Genomic DNA, 22,711 nt, shown 5'->3' on the forward strand with positions numbered 1-22,711 from the left:
ACAAATTGTCTATGCCCATTTTGAAGATGAATGCTATAATCACATCTTACATATTTAACATTCCACAATAAATTGTATTTTATAAGTAAAGCCTATTACGAAAGAAGTCCTGGGACCTATAATAATTACTTGAAGACAATATGGTCTAGCTTATTATCAGAAATATTATTTTTAAGTAATGCTTTCAAAACTAGGTCCGTACGGCAGTTAAATCAATTATTCATTTATTTAAAAATGAATAGATGGCGCCACTATTATAGGGCTTCTTTCGTTAAGCGGGCGCAAGCATTTGAATTGTAAATACGTTACATAGCATTGAAGCGCTGATAGAATCAGGATTTTAATAAATAATTTTTTTTCTATGGATTTATTCATTGTTCTACCTATATTAAATACAAGCTACAATTAGAAATGACCAATTTATTAAGCATAAATCCGATATTTTAATGATAAATAAAAAATATTGTGTTGGAAGTTTAGAAAAAAAATAGAAGTAATGGTAGTGTGCTTTCTTTGTTTTGAGTTATTACCCATTTAGGATTAAAAGATGAGATGAAAGTTAGTGATAACCTTTCAAAGGGTAAATAAATATACATATACTAAATGTTTTATAAAGATATGACAGCAGTCATTGAAATATTCTGTTTATAAATAATCAAATCGGTTATTTTATATTCATGTTAAAATATTCAACATTACTTACTGAATAGGCACTGGGTATAGTGTACCACTACTACTAAAAAGCAGTAAAAATAAACTACTTTTAAAGCTATTTATGTGAAGAGTAAATAACTAGTGTGGTAAGTAGGACATATTTGTTCGAAGTTGATACGTCTCTGGTCGCATATCAAACAATAAGGCGTCGTTTGTCGTATTTACGTGATGTTCAAGGAGCAAAGTTCATAAACAGGAGCGGAGCGTATGCGTTTCAAAAGTAATATTTTAATATCCTTAGGAGAGTTTTTTGTTAGAATATTTAACTACTATTGTACAAGCAAGCTTGACCATGGGTTTTGTTGTGCGTTACTTTTCGTAGATTAATAGTTAATCAGTCAAAAATAGCACACCACCCGTGTGTCACTATATACAAGATTTTATTTTCCTATCCTAATGAACAAACCAGAATATATTCCGTTTCAAATTGTGGTCCTTCGAGACGGAGCTAAACCAGCTACGAAAATTTGTAAAACGCAAATAGTATTATCGTAAAATAGCGTTTGCGATGGACGATTCTTGTGTATATTCAGTGTAAACACGCATTGGTGTATCTCTGTGTTTTGTGCTAATTAAAAATAGTTTTTGAACTCACACTGTTAGTGATGTACTAGTGTTGTATTGCATATGAATCGCTAATTTTTCCTTAATTATATCCTTCTGATAACAATAATTATCCCAAAGTAGAATTTTCTTGTTTACAACACCTTCATCTTTTATTTCTCAACAACCTATTCAATTATTATGGAAGAACTAAAAAAGTCAATGATGGATGTGTCTGTAATGGTGTCCTCAAAAATGGATGAGTTCCAGCAGCGGCTCTTGGCGGCACAGGAAAGGTCTCCATCCCTCGAGCAAACACCACTATCTAGGGAGTTTGAGGCATTTAAAAGCTCAGTACTGTTCTGTCTCAAGAATCTCCAGGCTCAAATGGAAATTCTTTTTAAAGTGCAAGAGGAGCAGGAAATGCGCAGCAGGCGTAAGTGTTTGTTGTTGCATGGCATAAATGAGTCTAAGGATGAGAACCCAGGGACAATTGCTAACATGTTATCCGTTCTGCTCAAATGCCCTAATGTAAGTGAAGCTAGTTTTAGTCGGTGTCACAGAGTGGGCATAAAACGTGATGATAAGCCTCGCCCTGTACTAATTAAGCTAAGGGAACACTGTGACAAGGACAAAATTTGGTTGGCTAAGTCTGGCTTAAAGGGGACCGGCATCACTATATCTGAGTTCCTGACCAAAACCAGGCATAATTTGTTTAAGGCTGCAAGAAGGCATTTCGGAATCAGCAAGTGTTGGACCAGGAATGGCCACATATATGTTATTGGCGCTAACGGTGAGCGTCGCCGTGTTAATTCAATGAAAGATGTTGATACGGCTCCTGCAAGCATTCCCCCATCTACTAACGATTCTAAGGTAACATCACCCAAGTTAAAATCTCGAACCAGGAAGATCGCAAAGAACTGATTACGAGTGGGTTACTTCAACTTTATATTATGTTTTGTTACTTGCTGAACTGCACACTTAGGGTGAGATCTATAGTCCGCACTTGGACTTTACTCTGACTTAACTATCGAGCTAAGACACAGTCGGTATTTATAGAGCAAACTGCGAATCCCTCCCTAGTGTTGGCTTAGCTTAATCTCAAGTCCACGAAATCGACGACTTACCAAAAACTTTGACTATAAGCCTAACAAAAATAATGGCCTAAAATTTGCTCTACCATCATATCTTTTACTGGACTTTTTATTTTTGTCGGTTTTTAATGAACGGTGTTGCCATTTGGTATCAGAGTTCCATAGACTTTGGGAAAAATAGAATTTGAATTCAAAGAAATTTTAAATGATCTTGATAAATACCTATGAAATGGATGAAATAAAATAATTATACATTATTATGGTATCTATTGTTGTTTATTTACATTATTTATATAAGTGTTCAACCCCATTTTTGAGAGATCTTATAAATAACTGGTGTGATATCGTATCTGTCACCTGGCAGCCCTGGCATATTATAGTGACAACGAAATTCAAACTATAACCTAACCGATGACTCTCGCTTCACATCTGTTATTTTCGTTTCCCTGAATCTTCTACCATTTATTACCTGACTACCCTAAAAAATTTGAGATAGGAGTGGAACATATAAAATTAAAAAATCTGTTAGAAATAGAATTTCTTCAACAAAAATATAAATTAGTATTAGAAATATGTATTACACTCAAAAAAAGAATCAGAAAATAAATGTTTAAAATGAAACAAGTTTTGTTTTGATATTCTTTATTACCGAACAAATTACCTAGTTAAATTGTGCAATCACAGATTGCCGGAATGCTAGACCTGTAGGAGATCTTTCATTGTTTCTGTGTTACTCAACTTCTGCTGTCAGCAAGATCACCATCATCATAAGCATAGGGGATGCTTATGACTCTATATACCTATATTATGCAATACAGCACAAGCTATAATTATATATAACTAGTATATTTTGTCAATTTTGACTGTAGTCCTAGCTGTAAACATGGAAATTTCCTTTTCTACACTCCGAAAACCCTTTCAACAATATGCCTAGTTCTTATTTGAGAATAATTATAATTATTGTCAGCTCTTGTCGTTGGATATAAAAGTGTTGTTAACATGAAGTTAAGTGCCGGATAACCGCTGTCACCTACTAAAACTCCTTCTAGTTCACCATTTAGCAGCCTTGCATACGCCTGGCAGTTTCTAAATATCCTGCTGTCGTGTGAACTGCCAGGCCACCTGGTCACTATATCAAATATTTCCATATCAGGCCCTATTATTGCTTGCACATTTACAGAAAATTACCCTTTTTTATTTCTGTATGCTTCAGAGTGAGCGATACCTTTGGGTCTATTAATTTTTATATGGGTGCAGTCAATAGCTCTGATTATACTGTTTAGGTCATGGTGAGTATTAGATCTTATTAATTCTTCAAACTTCCTTTTGGCTGTGTTCATATTTCTTGGAAAATTTACAAATCTAGGAAGTAATTTACTCAACTCTGCAGAGACTTTATTTATAATTAAACAGACTGTAGATTGGCTTATTCTGTTCAGATCACCACACACCATCTGTAATGTCAATGAATTATTATTAGTTACATATATGTTATGTTTCTGAAAGTCAGAAGACAAATGTCTTCAACATATAATGTATTTAAAATCATTTGAGAATACATAGGTACCTATAATATTCAAATCGAAAAACCATACATATTTATGAACACAATATTACCTGAAAACATCCAGTTGCATTTTTATGCCTTAATGCAAAAAGTATTTGCAATTGCGGTAGGTTTGGCGATCCTCTGTTGTTATAAGGTTGCAAGTTTGTAATGATCAGTGGCAGGATCACATTTAATACCGTGTGTTTCAAAATACGGTTCCTTCTTTTGAATTCATTCTCACCGTACAGGATGGAAGGATTTTGGTTGTATTCGTTCCGAACATATACAACACTTTAGGCAAAATTTTCAATTGTTGATATTTGATACAAGTGCTCTGTTGCTGTTGTCAAAACAATGCGATCCGTTCTACGTAACAAAATTATTGTCATCTTTAAATAATTAATACATTTTCTAAAGGTTACTCGTAAATTTCTAGTTATTGCAATAATAAAATAAATGAATACATAAATAACAATAAATTGAAGATATATGTGTACCGTTTTAGATGTTTAAATATTTGTTATTGTTTACTTTTTTAAAGGATAATAAACAAAGTATTGCATGAACTGAAACATCAATTTGTATTTTGACATTTGCTGTCATAGCTTGGGCTTAGCTTAATCTCACCGTTAAAATGTCTATAAATACGAAATCATAGTTTAACCTTAGTGTACACTAGGCAAAGTTTTTCGTAAGGTAAGTCTGAGCAAAGTCCAAGTGCGCACTATAGATCTCACCCTTAGCATAACTCTGAATTTTTCTGTAATATAATGCAATTACCAACTTTTGATGTTTAATTTAGTTTTAATAACTAGTGTGGGTAATATTTGTAAGTGATTTATCTTATATTTCTATGTTTAATTGTGTTTAATCATTAATGTTTATTTAGTTTAGACGTAAGACGCTAATTGATTGATTCATCGACATTGTCGTCTGTCACACTGTATTCTTATTATTGTGTTCTTATTCTTAATATTGTAGATTGAACCCTCTAGATATACATATTTCCTTGTTAAACTGTTTTTGGAAATAGTTATAATTAGTCTCTTTAGTTCTTTAAGATTTACAGAAGATATTCTTACAGTGTATATCTATATTATTCATATCCGTTCACTACTTCTATATCATTGCTAATACCTATTGTTGTACTAATCCTTACATATCAGCGGTTTAGTGCGATCGTAAGAACATCTTTTTTTTTATTTCTTATTATTTTTATTTTTAAAGTTTAAGCGTTTATATACTTGGTGTAGATTTTATTTAACTTTAAGTTTAGTTTTATTTTTTATTTTATTTTTTATTATCATACTTTTGTGAATCATGGATTGCAGTAGTGATAACTCTGATTTCTTATCTCTGGATTCGTCCGATTGTGACTCCTTCCATAGCATTGACTCCTCCACGCCTACCCTAAATGATGCCTTATCCTCTATTTTTCAAAACTTGCCTAAGAACTTCAATGTTGTACACATTAACGCTCAGAGTGTACCAGCTCATCACACAGATCTCCTTACGTTGGCCTCTAAAGACATCCATGCCATACTTATTTCTGAAACTTGGTTCAATCCTTCCCTATCCTCTGGTACTTACTCTCTTCCTGGTTACAATTTAATTAGAAATGACCGACTCGGCATGCGTGGAGGTGGTGTGGCAATTTACTTACGTTCTCATATCCCCTTCTCCATCATTAACTCATCGCCACAGCCTCCACCTAGCAATGCAGCCGAGCATCTCCTTATCGAAGTTCTTCTATCCAACTCTAAGCTTCTCCTGGGAGTCTTCTATTCCCCTTCATCATCGGTGGACTACTTTGATTCCTTTGAAGACACCATTGACCAATTTTCTCCCTTATATAAAAACACAATAGTCATGGGTGACTTTAACACATGTCTGCTGAAAAATGACTCTCGCTCCAGACGGCTCCTTTCTTTAACTCACTCTTACAACCTACAAAACTTATATCTTAACGCTACGCATAAAGTCCCCGGTTTTACTCCGTCACTTTTGGATCTTATTTTTGTTTCCTCTCCTCACCTTGTCACTAAGCATGGGCAACTTCCTGCTGTCGCCTTCTCTCACCATGACCTTCTCTATCTCTCCTTTAAAGCGAAGCCACCCAAACAGAAGCCCACGGTAGTTATGCGTCGCAGCTTTGGTGGAATCGACCATGATAGCCTGCTCAGTGATGCATCCAAAATTGACTGGAGTGGTCTGTACGACTTAGCTTACCTCGACGACAAAGTTGAGTTGTTCACTTCTTCCATCACAAACCTCTACGATAAGCACGCCCCATTGAGACGTGTTAAACTTAAACATTTACCTGCTCCCTGGCTCTCTGATGAGATAAAAAGATTGATTCACCAAAAAAACAGAGCCATAGCTAAAATGAGAACTGCCAAATCTGACGCGGAGCGCGAAAAATATAAAGTAGTTCGCAATCGTTGTAATACTCGCTGTCGTGATGCTCAAAGGCAACATATCCACGACTCAGTATCCAATGGCGACACCTCAAAAATCTGGAAGTTCCTCAAAACCCTGGGGATTGGCAAATCGGCACAGAATATTATTTCTTCAGCAATAGATATAAACAACCTTAACTCTCACTTCACCTGTTCTCCTGCCCACGATAAGTGTTCTCTTAGGAAGACAATCAATAATCTAGCTTCTCTTCCAACTCCAAACTTCATGCCTTTTAATTTCACTGAATTCACCGAGCGCGAAGTGGAGGGTTGCATACTGTCTATCTCGTCGGATGCTGTCGGATGCGATCAAGTTAGTCGTGCTATGATCTTACCTATCTTGCCAGCTATTCTTCATGTTATTACTCATATTTTTAATTATTCAGTTACTAGTGGTAAATTCCCTACTTCTTGGAAGGATAGTCTAGTTATTCCTATTCCCAAACGGCCCGATCCAATTAACTTTTCTGACTTCCGGCCCATTTCTATTCTACCATTCCTATCTAAAGCTCTAGAGCGCCTTATACACTCGCAGCTTAGCGGTTTTCTGAATAAAAACTCAATTCTAGACCCTCTCCAATCGGGTTTCCGCCCGGGGCATAGCACGACTACTGCATTGGTTAAAGTTTGTGACGACATTCGCCGAGGGATGGATGGTGGGCAGCTCACTGTTCTCACTCTGCTTGACTTTAGCAATGCTTTCAATACTGTGAACTTTGAAATTCTGCTTGGGTTGCTTCGCTCTATGAATATCTGTCCATCCGCTATTGACTGGTTTCATAGCTATCTTAACGGTCGTCGGCAGCGTATTAAAATGAATGATGCTTACTCTCAGTGGAATAGTATAAGTGCTGGTGTTCCGCAGGGTGGCGTTCTTTCACCTCTTCTTTTTTCTATCTTTATCAATACCCTGACTGCACATCTATCCGCTAGTTATCACCTTTACGCTGATGACCTCCAAATCTACGTTCAGTCTACACTGGATGAGCTTCCTCTTGCAATACAGGCGATGAATGATGATCTTGAAAACATAGCCAACTGGAGTAAAGACTTTGGTCTTCAAATTAATCCTGCCAAGAGTCAAGTCATTATCATCGGAAGCCCTTTCTTTATTTCAAGAGTCAAATGGGCTCAGCTCCCTGGTGTTTACCTTGACGGTGTGGCCTTGGCCCTCAATAAGACTGTTAAAAACCTTGGGGTCTTCTTCGACCAAACGTTTTCCTGGGGTCATCACGTAAAGGAGATCAGCCGTAAACTTTACGCCGCTTCTTTTACTCTGAGACGTCTTTCTAATTTCCTTCCTATCCGCTCTAAAACTATGTTAGCGCAGTCTCTTCTGCTTCCTATTCTTGATTATGCGGACTCATGCTCCTCTGATTTGAACGAAGAGCTTCTTGACAAGATCGAACGCCTGCAGAATTTCTGCATACGTTTCATATTTGGTCTTAGAAAATATGACCATGTGTCTAAATTCCGCAGGCAGCTGGGGTGGCTACCTATTCGATTCAGACGTCACGCTCATCTTCTTCAACTTCTATACTCAATTCTTTTCAATCCGAAAACCCCTTCTTATCTCAAAAATCACTTCAAATTCTTAGGTCCTTCTAACTATATGTTACGCTCTTCTAATAGATGTTTATTGGAAATTCCATCCCACACTTCATCCTTCTTAGGCAATTCTTTTACGATCTCCGCCATTAAGTTGTGGAATACGCTGCCTGACTCCGTACGATTGGCTACCTCTCTGTCATCTTTTAAAACTCTTCTGTATAATCATTTCTTAACCTTATCCTATCCTCATCAATCGTGACTTGTATAATTCTTATGTAAATCCTTTTACATCACTATTTGCTGTCCATGTATTTGTAAGATTAGCTTTTAAGTTTTTAGTTTGTATTACTTTAGATTAAGGATTCTGCACTTCTCGCACGCATGTTTCTTTTTTATTTTTTTTAAGTTTTTCTCTTAACTAGGGTTGCCTGGAAGAGATCGCTTATTAGCGATAAGGCCGCCCGTTGCATCCCATAGAATTTTTATGTATTGTGTTTCTTTCATTTGCAACGAAGGGTAAATAAATAAAAAAAAATAAATAAAAAAAATATATATTTTATTTTAAATGATAGATTATGAAGTTTATGTAACATTTTCCGCTTATCGCTTGGTCTGTGACCGGAGTTTAAGGCTTAGGAACTAATGAGTTCATGAAGTTCATTTCAGCCAACTTAAACAAGGAGCTTATGTGACTAGCACATTGTTTTTTTTGCGGTCGCATTAAGTGGGCAACATCGTTCGTTAACGATTCATTAACGGGAAAGATATATCTGATTTCGATTTTAAAAGAAAGAAATCAATAGCAGCCCAAGGTTTGGAAGTGTTATGGAGACTTCTAGAAAAAAACTTAATATTTTTATTGCACATTTAAAATAAATGACTGTATATGCCACAATCCTTCAGGACAGTTTTATTGTTTTGAATAATATTATTCTCTCTTAAAAATATTTTTTTGCTTATTTAATATATACTAAAAAATATTAAATCCCGTGATTCGTAATAAAAGCTATTGTTAAAAAAATCTGTGCATTTCAAAGGCCTATTTTCCGCAGCGAAAATTGGGACAATGGATTTTCCGACGTGGTTTTTCGATAAACGTTCCTATTGTGTATACATTCATCAGGCATGGTATAAATATGATGTACAGGCTGGGTATATATTGAAGACGTTATGAAAGTTGTAGCAAGAAAATATCGCCTTTAAGAATTTAGGAGTTCCTTACGGACGGACGTTTTCAGATATTTCATTTTTCATTTTTTTACCTAATTCAATTTAAAAACATTACTATAAGTACATTTTTTTAAATGAATTTATTAATTATAATATACTAGTTTATCATATATGGTTTTAATATTGTAACGAAATTTCTAAAACATCGTTCCTAGTCGATGTTACTTAATTCAAATGTCGTAATAATATGGATTTAATCTAATATCTAGGGAAGAAAATGAAGCATTTTAAAAAAGTTACATTTATCACGATTAGATAGGAATTCCACGATTGAAACAAACAAAAACGTGACAACAAAAGATATCCCTCACTATCAGAAAATACTACGAAATATTGCTAAAACAAAAATTGAGGATTGAATTTGATTCCTTTTAGAACTAAATTTACAGGTCAGTTAGCAATAACCAATATCCGTGAACATTCGCGACATTTAAAATCACACAGGTCACAGGTGCGCTATTGGCGTCGGAACTTTTTTCAAAGAGGTTTTTATTCACATTACCTCTCGTATACGGCCTAAAAATTGTATTTTTGCTTTTGGAATATAAGCGGGATCGAAAATATCCGTGCTTTGTTCCTGTCATGTTACATAATGTATCTTGACGTCAGTAAACAATTTAAAATTGGCTTAAAATTGAGGCCGGATTTAAAATTCCCATAACGTTTTACGTACAGAGAAGCGTTAATCTTATATGCAAATTACGAAACAAAAAAGGAAAACCACTGTCGAGGATCGTGCGAAGGTTTTATTCAATAGATTATTTATTAATACATAGATAATAGACATATGTCAACGTAATTTTCATAAAACGAATTGAATTTTTGTTTATAATTGAGTATCTAAGGCTTTATTTAAATAAAGTTAAATTAAGGTTATTATTTAATTGCGTATTTTAAGTATTTTTAAACGATTGGAAACTTAGAATTTAAAATTGTAGATCCGCTTGATCCCAGAGGCTTGAGCGAGAATTGTTTGTTTTGGCTCAGTCCAATGAAAAATGCCTTTCTATTTTTTCCTTTAAACTGTTTAATTTCTTTTAGAGGAATATAAGCAAGTATTTCGCTCTGTACTGCGTCAAGGTACATGTAATATTCACCCCTTAAATTATATTCGGCGGCTACTAAGAAATCTGAGCTTATATTATAAATTCCATTTATTTGTTATATTTTTTTCAATTTTGAAATGATACATTCATTATCATAGACGATTTTTAAAACGGACTAAATTAAAACAATTCACAATAATATATTAAAACATTTATAAGCATTCATTAAGATTCTTAGCTTACATATTTACTTTATTTTACAACATTTCTAATCGGAAACTAATGAATAAATTTGCCCTATACTTTCTTTCTTGTGGAGTAACAAAATCGTTGCTCAATTGCACCGTTCTTTAGATATAATTATAGTTATTAATCTATTATTAATTAATTTGATGCCCTTTTTCGAAAACAGTACGTCGTATTTTAAAGATTCAAAAATTAAACGTTATACGCAGCAAAAAATATTTCCATATCAAACCAAATAATACTAAATATGTATTCAAACATAACTGCCAACAGAAAAGACGGTGCTCCGAGTGCCATTATCATTCATCAAGGAATTATTATGGAAATTAATTTATTCCTAAAAGGTATTCGGTACAAAATACCAAATACGTATCGTCGGAAATGTAGAAATTATTCTTAGTATACATCAAAGAGTATAAACCGCTTTTGCATTGGAATTATTCTTACAAAGTCTTCAATATCATTATATGGATTTACGCCAATCTGTCCCAGTTGTATATATATGGAAATTATTTAGTGACAGTGCGATTTAAAGAAATAATTACGTAAATAAAATTATTATGACTAACGTATAAAAGTTAAAGAATATAAAATGGTTAAATATTTGTCAATTGAAGCTGCATTACTTCATTTTAAGTAAGTTTCCAAAGATGTTTCGAGTGCCTTCAAGAATTGCGCTCAAGAATTAGTTCAGGTTTCTGTTAGTGTAATCGTGTCAAACATAATCGATTGTGGAGTTCCATTTAAGTTCGGGGAAGGAATTAAATAGGACGGAAACTGGTCCGCCGCGGCGTACGGATTGTTGAACAGAAAACCCTTCTCAGCTGTAAAAGGAAATCGGCAAATAGTTTTTCCAGGGCAGGACCAGTAAGGACCAGGACCCTAACTATTACTTTATTTTAATACATTAATTTCTACGTTTCTCTTTGATTTGGATGTGAATGTTTTGCAGCGTTAGTTGTTAGCTGGTCATGTGAACACAAAAGTGAATTGCGCAGTGTGAACTAAGCAAATCCTCTAATAAAATGATTGTCTAGCCTCAGCTTAAGACCCATAGGGTATGTCTAAATTATTTTACTCTAGAAAACTTCCTACACCTAAAAATAAATAGATATTGTTTTTGGGCTACAGTTCGACTCTAATCTTACCTTACATTTGGGGGCGTGATTAAAATTCACTCGAAATTGTCCGAAATACGTGTACGAAATAGTGTCATTAAATACGTATTGGTTATTTAATTTATCCAAATAATATTCGCATATATTACTATTCTTACGTAATATATAATCTTTTTAGCGGCATGTTGATTTCAGAAATATTTGGGGCCTAAAGTCAAAAGTTAAGCCGGGCCCTCGCCGCGTAATACCCGCCCAGGTACATACAGGGATTTCAACTAGGTAAATATTAAGTATTGGCTTTTCTAAGCCTATTTGAGAACGTGACGTGCAAGCTTAGCACACCGAGCGACTGTATTTTGGTTAATTCTATTATGATTGTCTATACTCTATACATTATATTTTTCATATATAACATTTGCCGATCTATTTTCTGTACTCTACTGGACTTTATTAAGTACGGTTAGAGGCTTCAGCGTGAGTAAACCGACATGTCTTAGACCCAAAAAGTCGACGGCGTGTCATAGGAGGCTGATCACCTACTTGCCTATTAGATTGAAAAATGATCATGAAACAGATTCATAAATCTGAGGCCCAGACCTAGGTTGTAGCGCCACTGATTTATTTATATGTGGGTTAGATACTGTTAATCCTAGGTCTGTGGAATTATTGAGTACAAGACTTTACTTACGAACAACAGCTCGTAGACCAAAGGTTGGTAATGACTGGTAAGGTACAATATTATAATATACGCAGTCTCACCTTCCAAATAATTACTTTGAAATTGTAAACGGCAGACAACACCCAACAGTAAATCTAGAGATAAAATTTGTGTATTCGTTTGACGCGATAAATAAACATATAAATTATTTTACTTGAGAAACTTACTATCTCTTGATACCTGAATATTAAGACAATTCTGAGATCATCAAAAAGATCCATATATTGTTAAAATCTGTAAGCTCTTGATTCAAAAGTAATGTCTAAGACGTTGATACATGTTACATACTAATACATACATAGATTAGATCTTAAGTGAAATTCCATGTCTTGCTTAACTTAGTACAGATGCATACAATAATATATAAACAGAAGTTGTATCCGATACAATCGCATTCCTAAATGCATTTTAATTCTTGAGTTTCATACCCGTGGAAACATTTTGAGAGAATTGATTAATTATATTGAATGTTGATACCAAATTAAAAAAAAAAGTCTGTGTACCTACTTATGTACACGCGTTAGAAGTTATGCTTCTTTGGCGTAATAATTTTCTTCGATCACTTTAGAGCGACGTTTCCCTCTTCGATTTGCATTTTTCTTGTCCATTTTAATGGTCACTTACAATCGTAACGATATAATATGTCCTAATCATGATATTTTACAATAAACACTATGTGTTTAGGTATAGTAATCATTATTTTGGTTTAAATAAACACGCCTCTGAAAAACACTACGCCATGACAGACAATGCAACTTGTCGATAAAACAGAGCAAGCGCCAACTAGCGGCCCAGACTGTTTTACCGACGTGTGAACATGTTCAGCGTGTCGGTTTTTTGTGACGGTGTGGGAACGCATCGTAAAAAAATACTCTCATCAATTTTACCCAACGCGCCAAAAGAAGTATAACTTCAAAAAAATCCTCGTGCTCAATGGGCGTAGTTAGGTATATATAAATTGTTTGTTAAAAAACTGATAAACAAATAAAAGCAAAGTCGTTGAACATTGAAAACGTATTCCAAACTCGTCAAGTGCGGCCTGCTACAAAACTTTCGTGACACTCGCTCGAGTTCTTTAACCATCAATTAAGAAGAATTTACAATAGATATTACTCCAAAGGATTTTGGCCGTTTTAATATTCATCCAATTATATTTTTGTAGGTTTATAAAACAATAATGAGTCACATTTATGTTAAAAAAAAACATGCACCAGTTATACCATTTTTAGTTTTTGGTACGTTAAAAGGAATAAATTATTTGATTCTTTTCTCCAACTTTGATTTTGTTACCTCCGGAGCAGAGACTCTTAGGCCGAGGGTTGCACAGGCGGTAAATTAAGATTTTTTTGGCGCCTTTCCTCGCTCACCGTGCAAGTATCGCAATACATCGAGGAAATGCTGCCAGTATTAAAGGTACACTGGCACAGGGACCAAATTATTAAAAAATTTTTTTGTTTCATATTTATTTGTTTTCAATTATTGTATTACTCTTGTGTATTATAATACTATGTAGGTTAAGAACATTTAAAATTTAAGAAACTAGTAATATCCGCGCCGTAGTATAATATAAAAAGAAAAGAAGGCAATTGAAATGGCGCTGGACCGGGCACGTGACGAGAGAAAGCTGTTTGAATTGGACTGGTTGAAAAATTAAAACAGAATGGCAACCACGAGATGGAAAAAGAAAAAGTGGAAGACAGAAAGAGATGGGCAGACGATATAAAAAGAATAAGAGGACACGCTGATCACCAAAATCGGCATATCTGATGCAATAAAGGCTAAATAATAATAATAATATCCGCGCCTACTATATTTTTCGTAGATAATATGTTTGTAGTTTGTGTAGCGCGTAGGCTCGCGTGTCTTATCTAATCGGGGAGTTAAGTTCTAAATTCACGTGTAAGCTTAAGAAGTTTTATGTATCAATGTACCAAACCAACCAGTACAAACCTTTGGTCTACGTGAGCTTTAGTTCGTTATTACTTATTTTGAGTTGAAATAAACATAAAATTGGGGAAAGTTTAGTTTCGTTTACTAGAACAATAAGATATACATAATTTAAAGATTAAAGTTGGCGCCTGGTAGATAGTACCGGTGACCCCAGAGCTGGTGCTTTCTTCCCTCAACTAATCGCAATTCAGTGAGGAAATGCTGGCAGCATTAAAGGTACTACAGGTACCAAACTTTTTGAAGTTATACTTCTTTAGGCGCGTTATGAAAATTTAATGAGAGTGAAATTTTACGATGCGCGCGCACCGTGACACAAAATTAACATAATGAAGTTAGTGGCGCATGTTGGTACGCACGCCGCCTGTGTTCACTGTGTATTTATATTTATAATATTTATCCACATGCTTTGAGTTTCTACATTTAAAACACGTGTTTTCATTTTGTTTTCATTATACAAGTGCGAATTTTACATGTGCGTCTGAATAATCATCAGAAGTGATTTAAATTGAATATTTAAATCAATATTAATTAATATTAGAAAATAATAATAAATATAATATTAAAAAATATTTATTTTTTAATTTTTCAAATGTAAACTGAACTTTATTGACTATAATGACTCCTTTTCCAGTCTTTGATTTTTTAATTGTAATGAATTATTTGCATGCAATCAAAAACTATTTTTAATAATGCCAAAGAAGAACTTCTTACGCGCGTACATAAGTACACGCACCTTTTTTTTAAATTTGTTTTAGTTTTCTATTTATACGTATAATTACTATGAAGGTTGAGAATACTGTATATTTGTGACACAGTAACATCTAGTTTAAAAAAATGCTTATTGCAGAGAATTGTACATAAAACGCTTTAATAGAATCTGGAACATCTGAAATTTTTTGCTTCATGTAGCACTCAATTCGTAAGACGTAGTAGGCGGCTGTTAGAAACTCAATTAAATCACCAATGACGCCACTCCTTTCTGATCTCAAATTGTTCCCTGTTATTAACTTGAACTAATATATTAATATTATTAAAAATTGTGGTTTAAATTTAAATATGATTTTAGTATGTTTACCTCTCCTAGCCTTTCAGTAATTGTAGACATAATGTATAAAGTATATGGCGGTATATAGGGAATCTTTTTGTTGTGAATAATTGTGTGTTCCTTCCTGGTTGGTAATAAAAATAGTATCAATTTATACTATGACTATGAAATAAAAAGTTTTTAGTTTGAGATTTATATTCTTCATCAAAATTTTGTAAAATTTTATAAAAAGGTATTATTGTAATGATAAGTGATTATAACACTTTTTTGGTTTAATTTCAATATGATTTTAGTAAGATGTTACTTTAAAAATTACGTGTCGATTCCTTATTATTTTTTTTATTAATTGAAGGCATAATGTACATAGTATATCCAATATATAGTGAAGTTATTTGTCGTGAATAATTGTAATTTCCTGGTTGGTATGAAAAATTTAATAAATCGGTAAAATAAAAACTTTTTAGTTCGAGATTTGAATTCTTAATCAACATTTTGTAATAGAGGAATCATTGTAATTATAGTGTAATTTCATTTTTAGATACTTAAAAATCACATTTTTTTAGTAATTAAAGGCATAAAGTATATACTATATCCGATATATTATAGTGAAGTTATTTTACGTGAATAATTGTGTGTTCCTAGTTGGTAATAAAAATATTATATGTAGTTACATAAAATGTAGAACTTTTTAGGTAAAATTTGAAGTTAATTCATAATCAACATTTTGTAATATATAATTGTTATGATAGTGTAATATTAAAATTAATGTGAAATTTTATAATTGTTGAAAGTTTTCGTATAATAAAACCACAGAGATAACAATTGTTAAAACTTTTTAATTCGCTTGGAAAACCTACTTCAAAACATTCGCCTTTGTCGTCGGGATCAGTCGTAAAGTTTTTTTTATATTTTCTGATGCAATTAAAAAAATTACAAAAAACCATAGAACGCGTTAACCAGCTCATACATAAAACTGTAAACCACGCTCTAAGAAGAATTGCGCATGTCCTATCGTTATACAGTTGCAATAGTTAAACCTAATATTGTGTTCACTTATACTAGTATATACAGTATTAGTATTAAGAACAAATAATTGCATCAGTATAAGAAATAGGGGCGCAAGCAAATCTCTATCCAATTCGAAGCCATGGTCTGGTAGGTGAACTAGATCAGTCTAAGCGTCGGCTGAAGCGGATTGCGTCGCAGTGCTGGCGTTGGTGGACTGGGTCTCTGCGCTGGGTTCTCGGATGCCCATCCATGGCAGCCTCTTCTCAAGCTCAGCCCTGTTAAGAAGTAATTTTAGTATATCTGTTCTGTTTTGGCTTAAAATTATTTGCTAAAATACTACTTGTAGAGCAGTGCTGGCCTATTGGCTTCAGCGTGCGACTCTCATCACTTTCTTTCTATTTAACATTCGCTCGAACGGTAAAGGAAAACATCGCGAGGAAACCGGCTTGCCTTAGACCCAAAAAGTCGACGGCGTGTGTCAGGCACAGGAGGCTGATCACCTACTTTCCTATTTGATGCTCTGCACCACAGATTTAAATACTAATTGAGGCAGTTTAGGGCAAGGGTTTAAGTAAAATAAGGAAATTCATAGGTGATAATTCCACTATTGTACTCTTACTACTTTTGTATGGGATTATATGACATGTATTGCTTTATACCATACCAGTTTTCTATTCAAACACTGGTGACAATTACCAACATATTAATCTGTTACTAATTAGCTACGTTCAATCTGATTGGCGTTGGAATTATACCTGTATCTTGGGTGGTTGATAGCGTATACCCATGGGTCAATACAGGACACACTCTTGGCAAAGACTGCTGGGATCATGGTTACATGGGGAGTCAACAGATTCCTGAAAACACAATTGTTTTAATGTTCTGTCTCTCTATTTGTGCTTTTGTTAATAGAGTGTTATATCTATTAATGTCCATTCAACTTTAAAGAAAGCGTATAAAACTTATAACTAATAATGGATGCATTAAGACTTTGTACTGAACCGAATATAAATGGAATCTGGATAGCATGTAATCTGTGTATTTACCTGTCTCCAAAGGTACCAATCATGGTCACAACAGCGTAAGGTGTCCAGGCGCAGACGAACAAGAAGAAGATTGTGAACGCAACCTTGGCGATTCTGATTTCCACACTTTTGCCGGCATCATCCTTGTTGGAGGCTAGAGATTTGACGTTCATCTTCTTGGCTTGTTCACGAAGCATTTTCTCGTGGAGGCGGACCTTTAGATGCATAATGGTTTTAATTAAACAGTCTAGGAGTGGTTAAATAAACGTTATGCCATTGATAGTAGTAATAGAAATAGATTCTTATATCGTCATAATATTAGTAGAGAATATTATTTGTAAAGTATCTTTGACTTGACTTAATGCCCACTTAAATATCTCGGAGGTTATGATTTATAAAGAAGTTTCATATTATTCTTACAGCGCTGAATAGCTTCGAGTAGAAGAAGCAGATGAGGACCATTGGAATTACGTAGCTCCAAACGAAAATGCAGGCCACGAATACCCGAGTGTCAGAGTCGTCAGTGAAAGAGTCGAAAGAGCAAGTTGTCAGGAAGCCCTCTGGAAGAATAATTTTAATATTAGCTAAATGTTTGAGATTCAGATTTGCTGCATATTTCAAGTAATGCTGTTTTAGTCTTGCTTTGATGGGTTTTTCCCATTCTTTATCATATCTGGTAAAGAATGAAAGGTTGGGTCATCCTAATTATTACTAGAACTGGACCTTACAGCTCTAATATTTTATCAATTATAAACAGTTGCTTAGTTCGTTAATAAATTGAAACCTGAAATTGACTCATTTGTATTCAATAAAAATATTACCGTAAATTAAAAACATTCTTACATATATGTTTTTACTCGCGATTTGTCACTCAAACGGTGTTCGTTACAAGTGGATTAGCTCGGATTATTCTTGCATATTACATTACTCATTACTAATACTACTAATGCTAAAGTTTGTTGTAAAATATAATCATTGCAAAGATAGTTTTGGCATCGAAGTTACATATTATATAAAGAATAGCATTTTAGTTTAGATTTGTTTCGACGTGTCGAAGACCTTGAAATGGAAAAGTCATTCTTTAATAGACTATAGTTTTATGTAACAAAATTCCAAGACTGTAATTAATATAGATGCCATTTATATATTTAGCCTCTAGTGACATTATTAGTACAGCTTCAATTTTTTAATTTAAGGTGCAATATCATAATTATGAAATGTTTGTGTTATTCTATACAATAAGTCGTTTCCTAATTAGATCGTAATTTACCTTGTCCATTTCCGTACAATTAGTAGTGTTAATATTAAATAACAATTGACATTTATAGACAATAAATATTATTTTCCGGTAAAACACTAAATTTGAATATGTTTGTTGAAACATACCTGGTACAAACTTGCCCCAGACCCTGGTCAGTGGGAGAATGGTGAATGGCAGGGTCCAGAACCAGGTGAATACAATCAGGATGATTGCTTGCACTTTGTTAATTCTACCGTCGATCGGGCACGAAATGGTCCTATGAAATTATAAATGTGAATAATTTGTCGATGAAATTACCGTGTACTAATTTATCTTATGCTAAGTGCTATGTTATCTAACAAATTTAATTATTCAATTTCTATATAAGTACTTTATACAAAATTTAGTTGTTTCTTGAATGGAATGTTATTATTATAAGTTTGTTTACACAACGTGTGGGGTGAATTGTATATAAATATAAACGCAGAGCTGTCTCAATTGATACTCCAATATTATAAATAAATTTATAACTTTATGGCGCAAAGATGATATTTAAGACTGTGTTGTCTACGGCTACTTACTTGTATCTGTCAAATGCAATAACGGCGTTGGTAATAGCCGCACCGATTCCTGAAACAGAACCAAGAGTGGCATATATATCGCAGCCGAGCTGATAGCCAAGCATCTTCTGGTAGAATGAGTTCATGATGAGGTGAGGCATCTCTATCATCATCACCAGGTCGAATAGCGCCAGATTCACGATGAACATGTTACTCGCCGAACGGAGGGATTTGGACCTGAAATTATTTAAATTGTATACATACTTTAAAACTTCATTTGCTTAGCTTTGTCATTAACTGAGATTTTGCTTGTCACTTGTTATTAGTAATATACAGAGACGTATAAGGAAATGTAGGTTTTTATAGAACTCATTTAGAAAACTCTTTCGCAAATAATTTTACGATGATGCTTTCGAAATGGTCCAAGCTCTCAAATTTGAATCATGTTTCATTTGTTCTATAAAATTGATTGTAAAGAAAAGTGAAGAAAGTAATACGTACGTGCTGAAGATCCATACGACGATACCGTTGCCGCATAGGGATGACACCATCAGCATAGTGTAGATAAGAGCTAACATATAGTGCCAGAATTTGTCGACCGCCGCGAAGTTACGCCAGTGTTCGTGCACCAGGTCCTGGTGTTCTGGAGGGATGTTGAAGCCCAGCATGTTCTGCTGGACCTCATTTGATACCCTAGAATTGTATTGAATAAGTTATATATAATTGTTGAGTTAAAAACCAAGGTATGTTTTATGGTAAAACCTTGTAATTTTTACACGCTTTATATTAGCTGCACCTGTATGTATGTATGTAACCGACTCCTTCGGACTCGATTTTGACCCACTTTAAACCGACAGATTTTATTCATGACAATGCAATAATCCGAAAAAAAAAATAGTTTAGTAATTTTTTAGTTTTTTTAAACTATTATTTATTTTTTAGTTATCAAAACATTTTTGGTGTCTCCAAAACACCAACTATATCAATTATCAAATAAATCCTCTGTAATATAAAGTAAGTTAAAATGTTTGCATTATATAATTTTCGTATAACAATCGTGAACCGAAAGCATAAGGATTCCCAAGGAAACAAATCTCAATAACGCTTGACCCACTTTTGAAAAATGCTACGTAGACGAATTGGAAAGTACAAAGGGCATGAAGAATTTCAGACTTGAGGTCAGAGAACTTGTCTAACTTTTCCAATTTATATTCAACTGTATTCAGGGGCGACGCAGTGGAATTGTTTTACCGATTTATTCCCTCTATCCCGAATGGAATTTACTGCGCGAGTACCTGCATTTTTTCAGAGATTGATGTTTACATTCAACGGGAGCGGTTTGGCGAGATCCAGTTACGGATATGAAATTCAGCTTTGAAATGCTTTTCTTTGAACTTTTAAATTGACATTTTATAGGTCATCGAGATATTAAAGACATCGGTTTGAATTCAAATAAAAGTATTTTAATTGGGATATATTTTGACGGCAGTAATAAGCGAACATATGAGAAATACATTGAAAAAACACTGATTAAGTGAACCCTAAAAATAAGTATTATAATACGCTTAGTTTTAATAAGCATAAGTACTTGAATGCGTAAGAAATATGGTGTAAGAATAAGGTTTGTTCATCTGGTACGCTGGTCCCGGTAATATATGGAAGTGGTACCAAGGACCTGGACCTGGAGTTGTGTTAGAGCTACCCAACAGTTACAAGAGCTAGATGGGAAAATGTTAAAGACTTGATTTGTGAGTTTGCATATAGCCAAACGGTTGCACCGCTGAGGTCCATGAAGATGTTGGGAGTATCCAGGAAGAATAGTGCACAGCCCGTAACAAAAACGGGGCACTGCATATTCGCGGTAAAGTATATATTGAGCATATATACTTCGGAATTGCATAAAAGAAAATATATTTGAATAAGGATCAAAATTTTTACTTACATTTTGAAGGCGTAGGCAATGGCGCCGCCATCGGCCGTCGCGTTAACGGTGTCGAACATTGCGAAAAATTAAAAAGGAATTTGAACTACTGATTATTGACGAAGTGAGTAGTCCGACATTTGAAGTCGCTTCTCACTTGTGCTGTACGGTGTTCGATGTACACTTTTTATATCCGCCGAACAGAGCGTGTCTCTTAATTCCTTAATTTAATAAAAGACATTCTTGTACTTTCATTGAAATCAAGCCTGAAGTTATGTGAACATTGTTCTCAATCTTTTACATTTATTTATTATGTATAGATAAAAACAATATATGTATATACAACTACTATATATTATAACTATATATATTAACTTGAATTGAACAAACAAAACTCTGCCGTGGACCAATTTTTTTGAATTTGTTATAATCTTCTTTTTATAAGTATTCAATTATTATTATTATTACCTTGTAGGTTAAGAATATTGTCAATACTGTATATTAATAGTATATACAACATAGATTAGACGTTAATTGTCGTCTTAAATGACCCTATTGTAATGAATAAAAATACAAAAGATACCTCAAGTGCATTGGAAAGTACGCTAGAATACTCTTAACGTTGAAATCTCCTCGTTATAAAGAAAATGGAAGTTTTCCTAACAAATTTCCTTACAGAAAAATATCGTTTAAGAAGTATAAATATCGTCCTTTCTAGTTAAAAAAGCGTTTTTGTAAAGCTGATGTTTGTATATAAAATTAGCCAAGTTTTTGATTCAATGAAAATGTCTAGTAATTTTTTTATGACAGTACGATTTGATCTCGATTTAACAAAACCAAAAATTAACTCACTCTCTCATACACTCTCTAACAACTCATATTCATGGGACTAAAATTTTTAACTACGTGTTCCGAAAAGTCAATATTAATGCGAACTCTTGACCTTTCAGGGTCTACTCGAACCTTAAAAATAAATCGAATCACGTCATAATTTAAACTAGTTCATTAGGATGGCAACAAGATTGTAGGGCAATGCCCAGTTTAGACACAAGCAATCCTCGCATCATGCCCGATAAACGTGCCGGGAATTCGCCCCTACGACTGAAATTTTGGTTCACGAATGTCCATACAAATTCTCAAAGAGATTATTAAACTAAAATGTTTTTCGGGAGGACATAGCACTTGAAAGCACAAAGAGTATTTTTACACTAATTTATTATTTTTGCTACAAAATCTGTACCTAAATCCACCACAAACACTGTTTTGTATTCCCATTTTGGGATGTTTATTTTAACAGGCTCAATTAAAAATTTATGACCAAGCGACAGAGACTCCGTTCATGGCCCTGAAGTTAGCCGTAACTCCTGGATCTGCCTTTGCTTTCCTATTTATTTTCGACCTTGTCCGCTTTTGTTTGATATTTACCTTCATTGGTTCGTCTGAAATGGAACAAGGAATTGCATCCATTTTTAATAACCATTTTTAACGACTGTGTTCACATTCATTAGATTGCTCTTGTTATTTTTTTTACAAACATCACACATGTTACAAGGAGGACAATCAGATACGAAAATATGTAATAGAAAGGATATACATGTGTGAAAATAGTAAGAGAACATAACAAGGCGCAGCGCTAACCAAAGTCATGCAACTTGATGTTCATTTGTTACAAAGAGGTCTATTCAATTCCTACT

General features: G+C 34.0%; 1 protein-coding gene and 1 long non-coding RNA gene across 2 annotated transcripts; both read right to left on the reverse strand.

Moving 5' to 3' along the window:
* Nucleotides 1-2,976: 2,976 nt before the first annotated feature.
* LOC125048549 lies at nucleotides 2,977-4,393 on the reverse strand. The gene is made up of 2 exons (XR_007116841.1): nucleotides 3,969-4,393; nucleotides 2,977-3,805 (listed from the first exon to the last, which is right to left on the reverse strand). It is a non-coding gene; the product is annotated as an uncharacterized LOC125048549 (long non-coding RNA).
* Nucleotides 4,394-16,079: 11,686 nt separating this feature from the next.
* Nucleotides 16,080-21,192, reverse strand: LOC125049133 (opsin-3). The gene is made up of 8 exons (XM_047648254.1): nucleotides 21,039-21,192; nucleotides 19,598-19,789; nucleotides 19,118-19,333; nucleotides 18,683-18,813; nucleotides 17,717-17,856; nucleotides 17,318-17,511; nucleotides 17,027-17,128; nucleotides 16,080-16,546 (listed from the first exon to the last, which is right to left on the reverse strand). Exons 1-8 carry the CDS (start codon nucleotides 21,095-21,097, stop codon nucleotides 16,438-16,440), a joined length of 1,143 nt encoding a protein of 380 aa, XP_047504210.1. The 5' UTR covers nucleotides 21,098-21,192; the 3' UTR covers nucleotides 16,080-16,437.
* Nucleotides 21,193-22,711: the final 1,519 nt, after the last annotated feature.

Source organism: Pieris napi, chromosome 4, assembly GCF_905475465.1.
Source record: "Pieris napi chromosome 4, ilPieNapi1.2, whole genome shotgun sequence".
NCBI classification, from domain to species: Eukaryota; Metazoa; Arthropoda; class Insecta; order Lepidoptera; family Pieridae; genus Pieris; species Pieris napi.

Coding starts and splice junctions, on each gene's coding strand:
- LOC125049133 (XM_047648254.1), bottom strand. CDS start 21,097: ATGTTCGACACCGTTAACGCGACGGCCGATGGCGGCGCCATTGCCTAC. Junction 17,857..18,682: donor CTGGGGCAAGTTTGTACCAG/GTATGTTTCAAC, acceptor TTATTCTTCCAG/AGGGCTTCCTGACAACTTGC. Junction 17,129..17,317: donor ATTGGTACCTTTGGAGACAG/GTAAATACACAG, acceptor TTGTGTTTTCAG/GAATCTGTTGACTCCCCATG.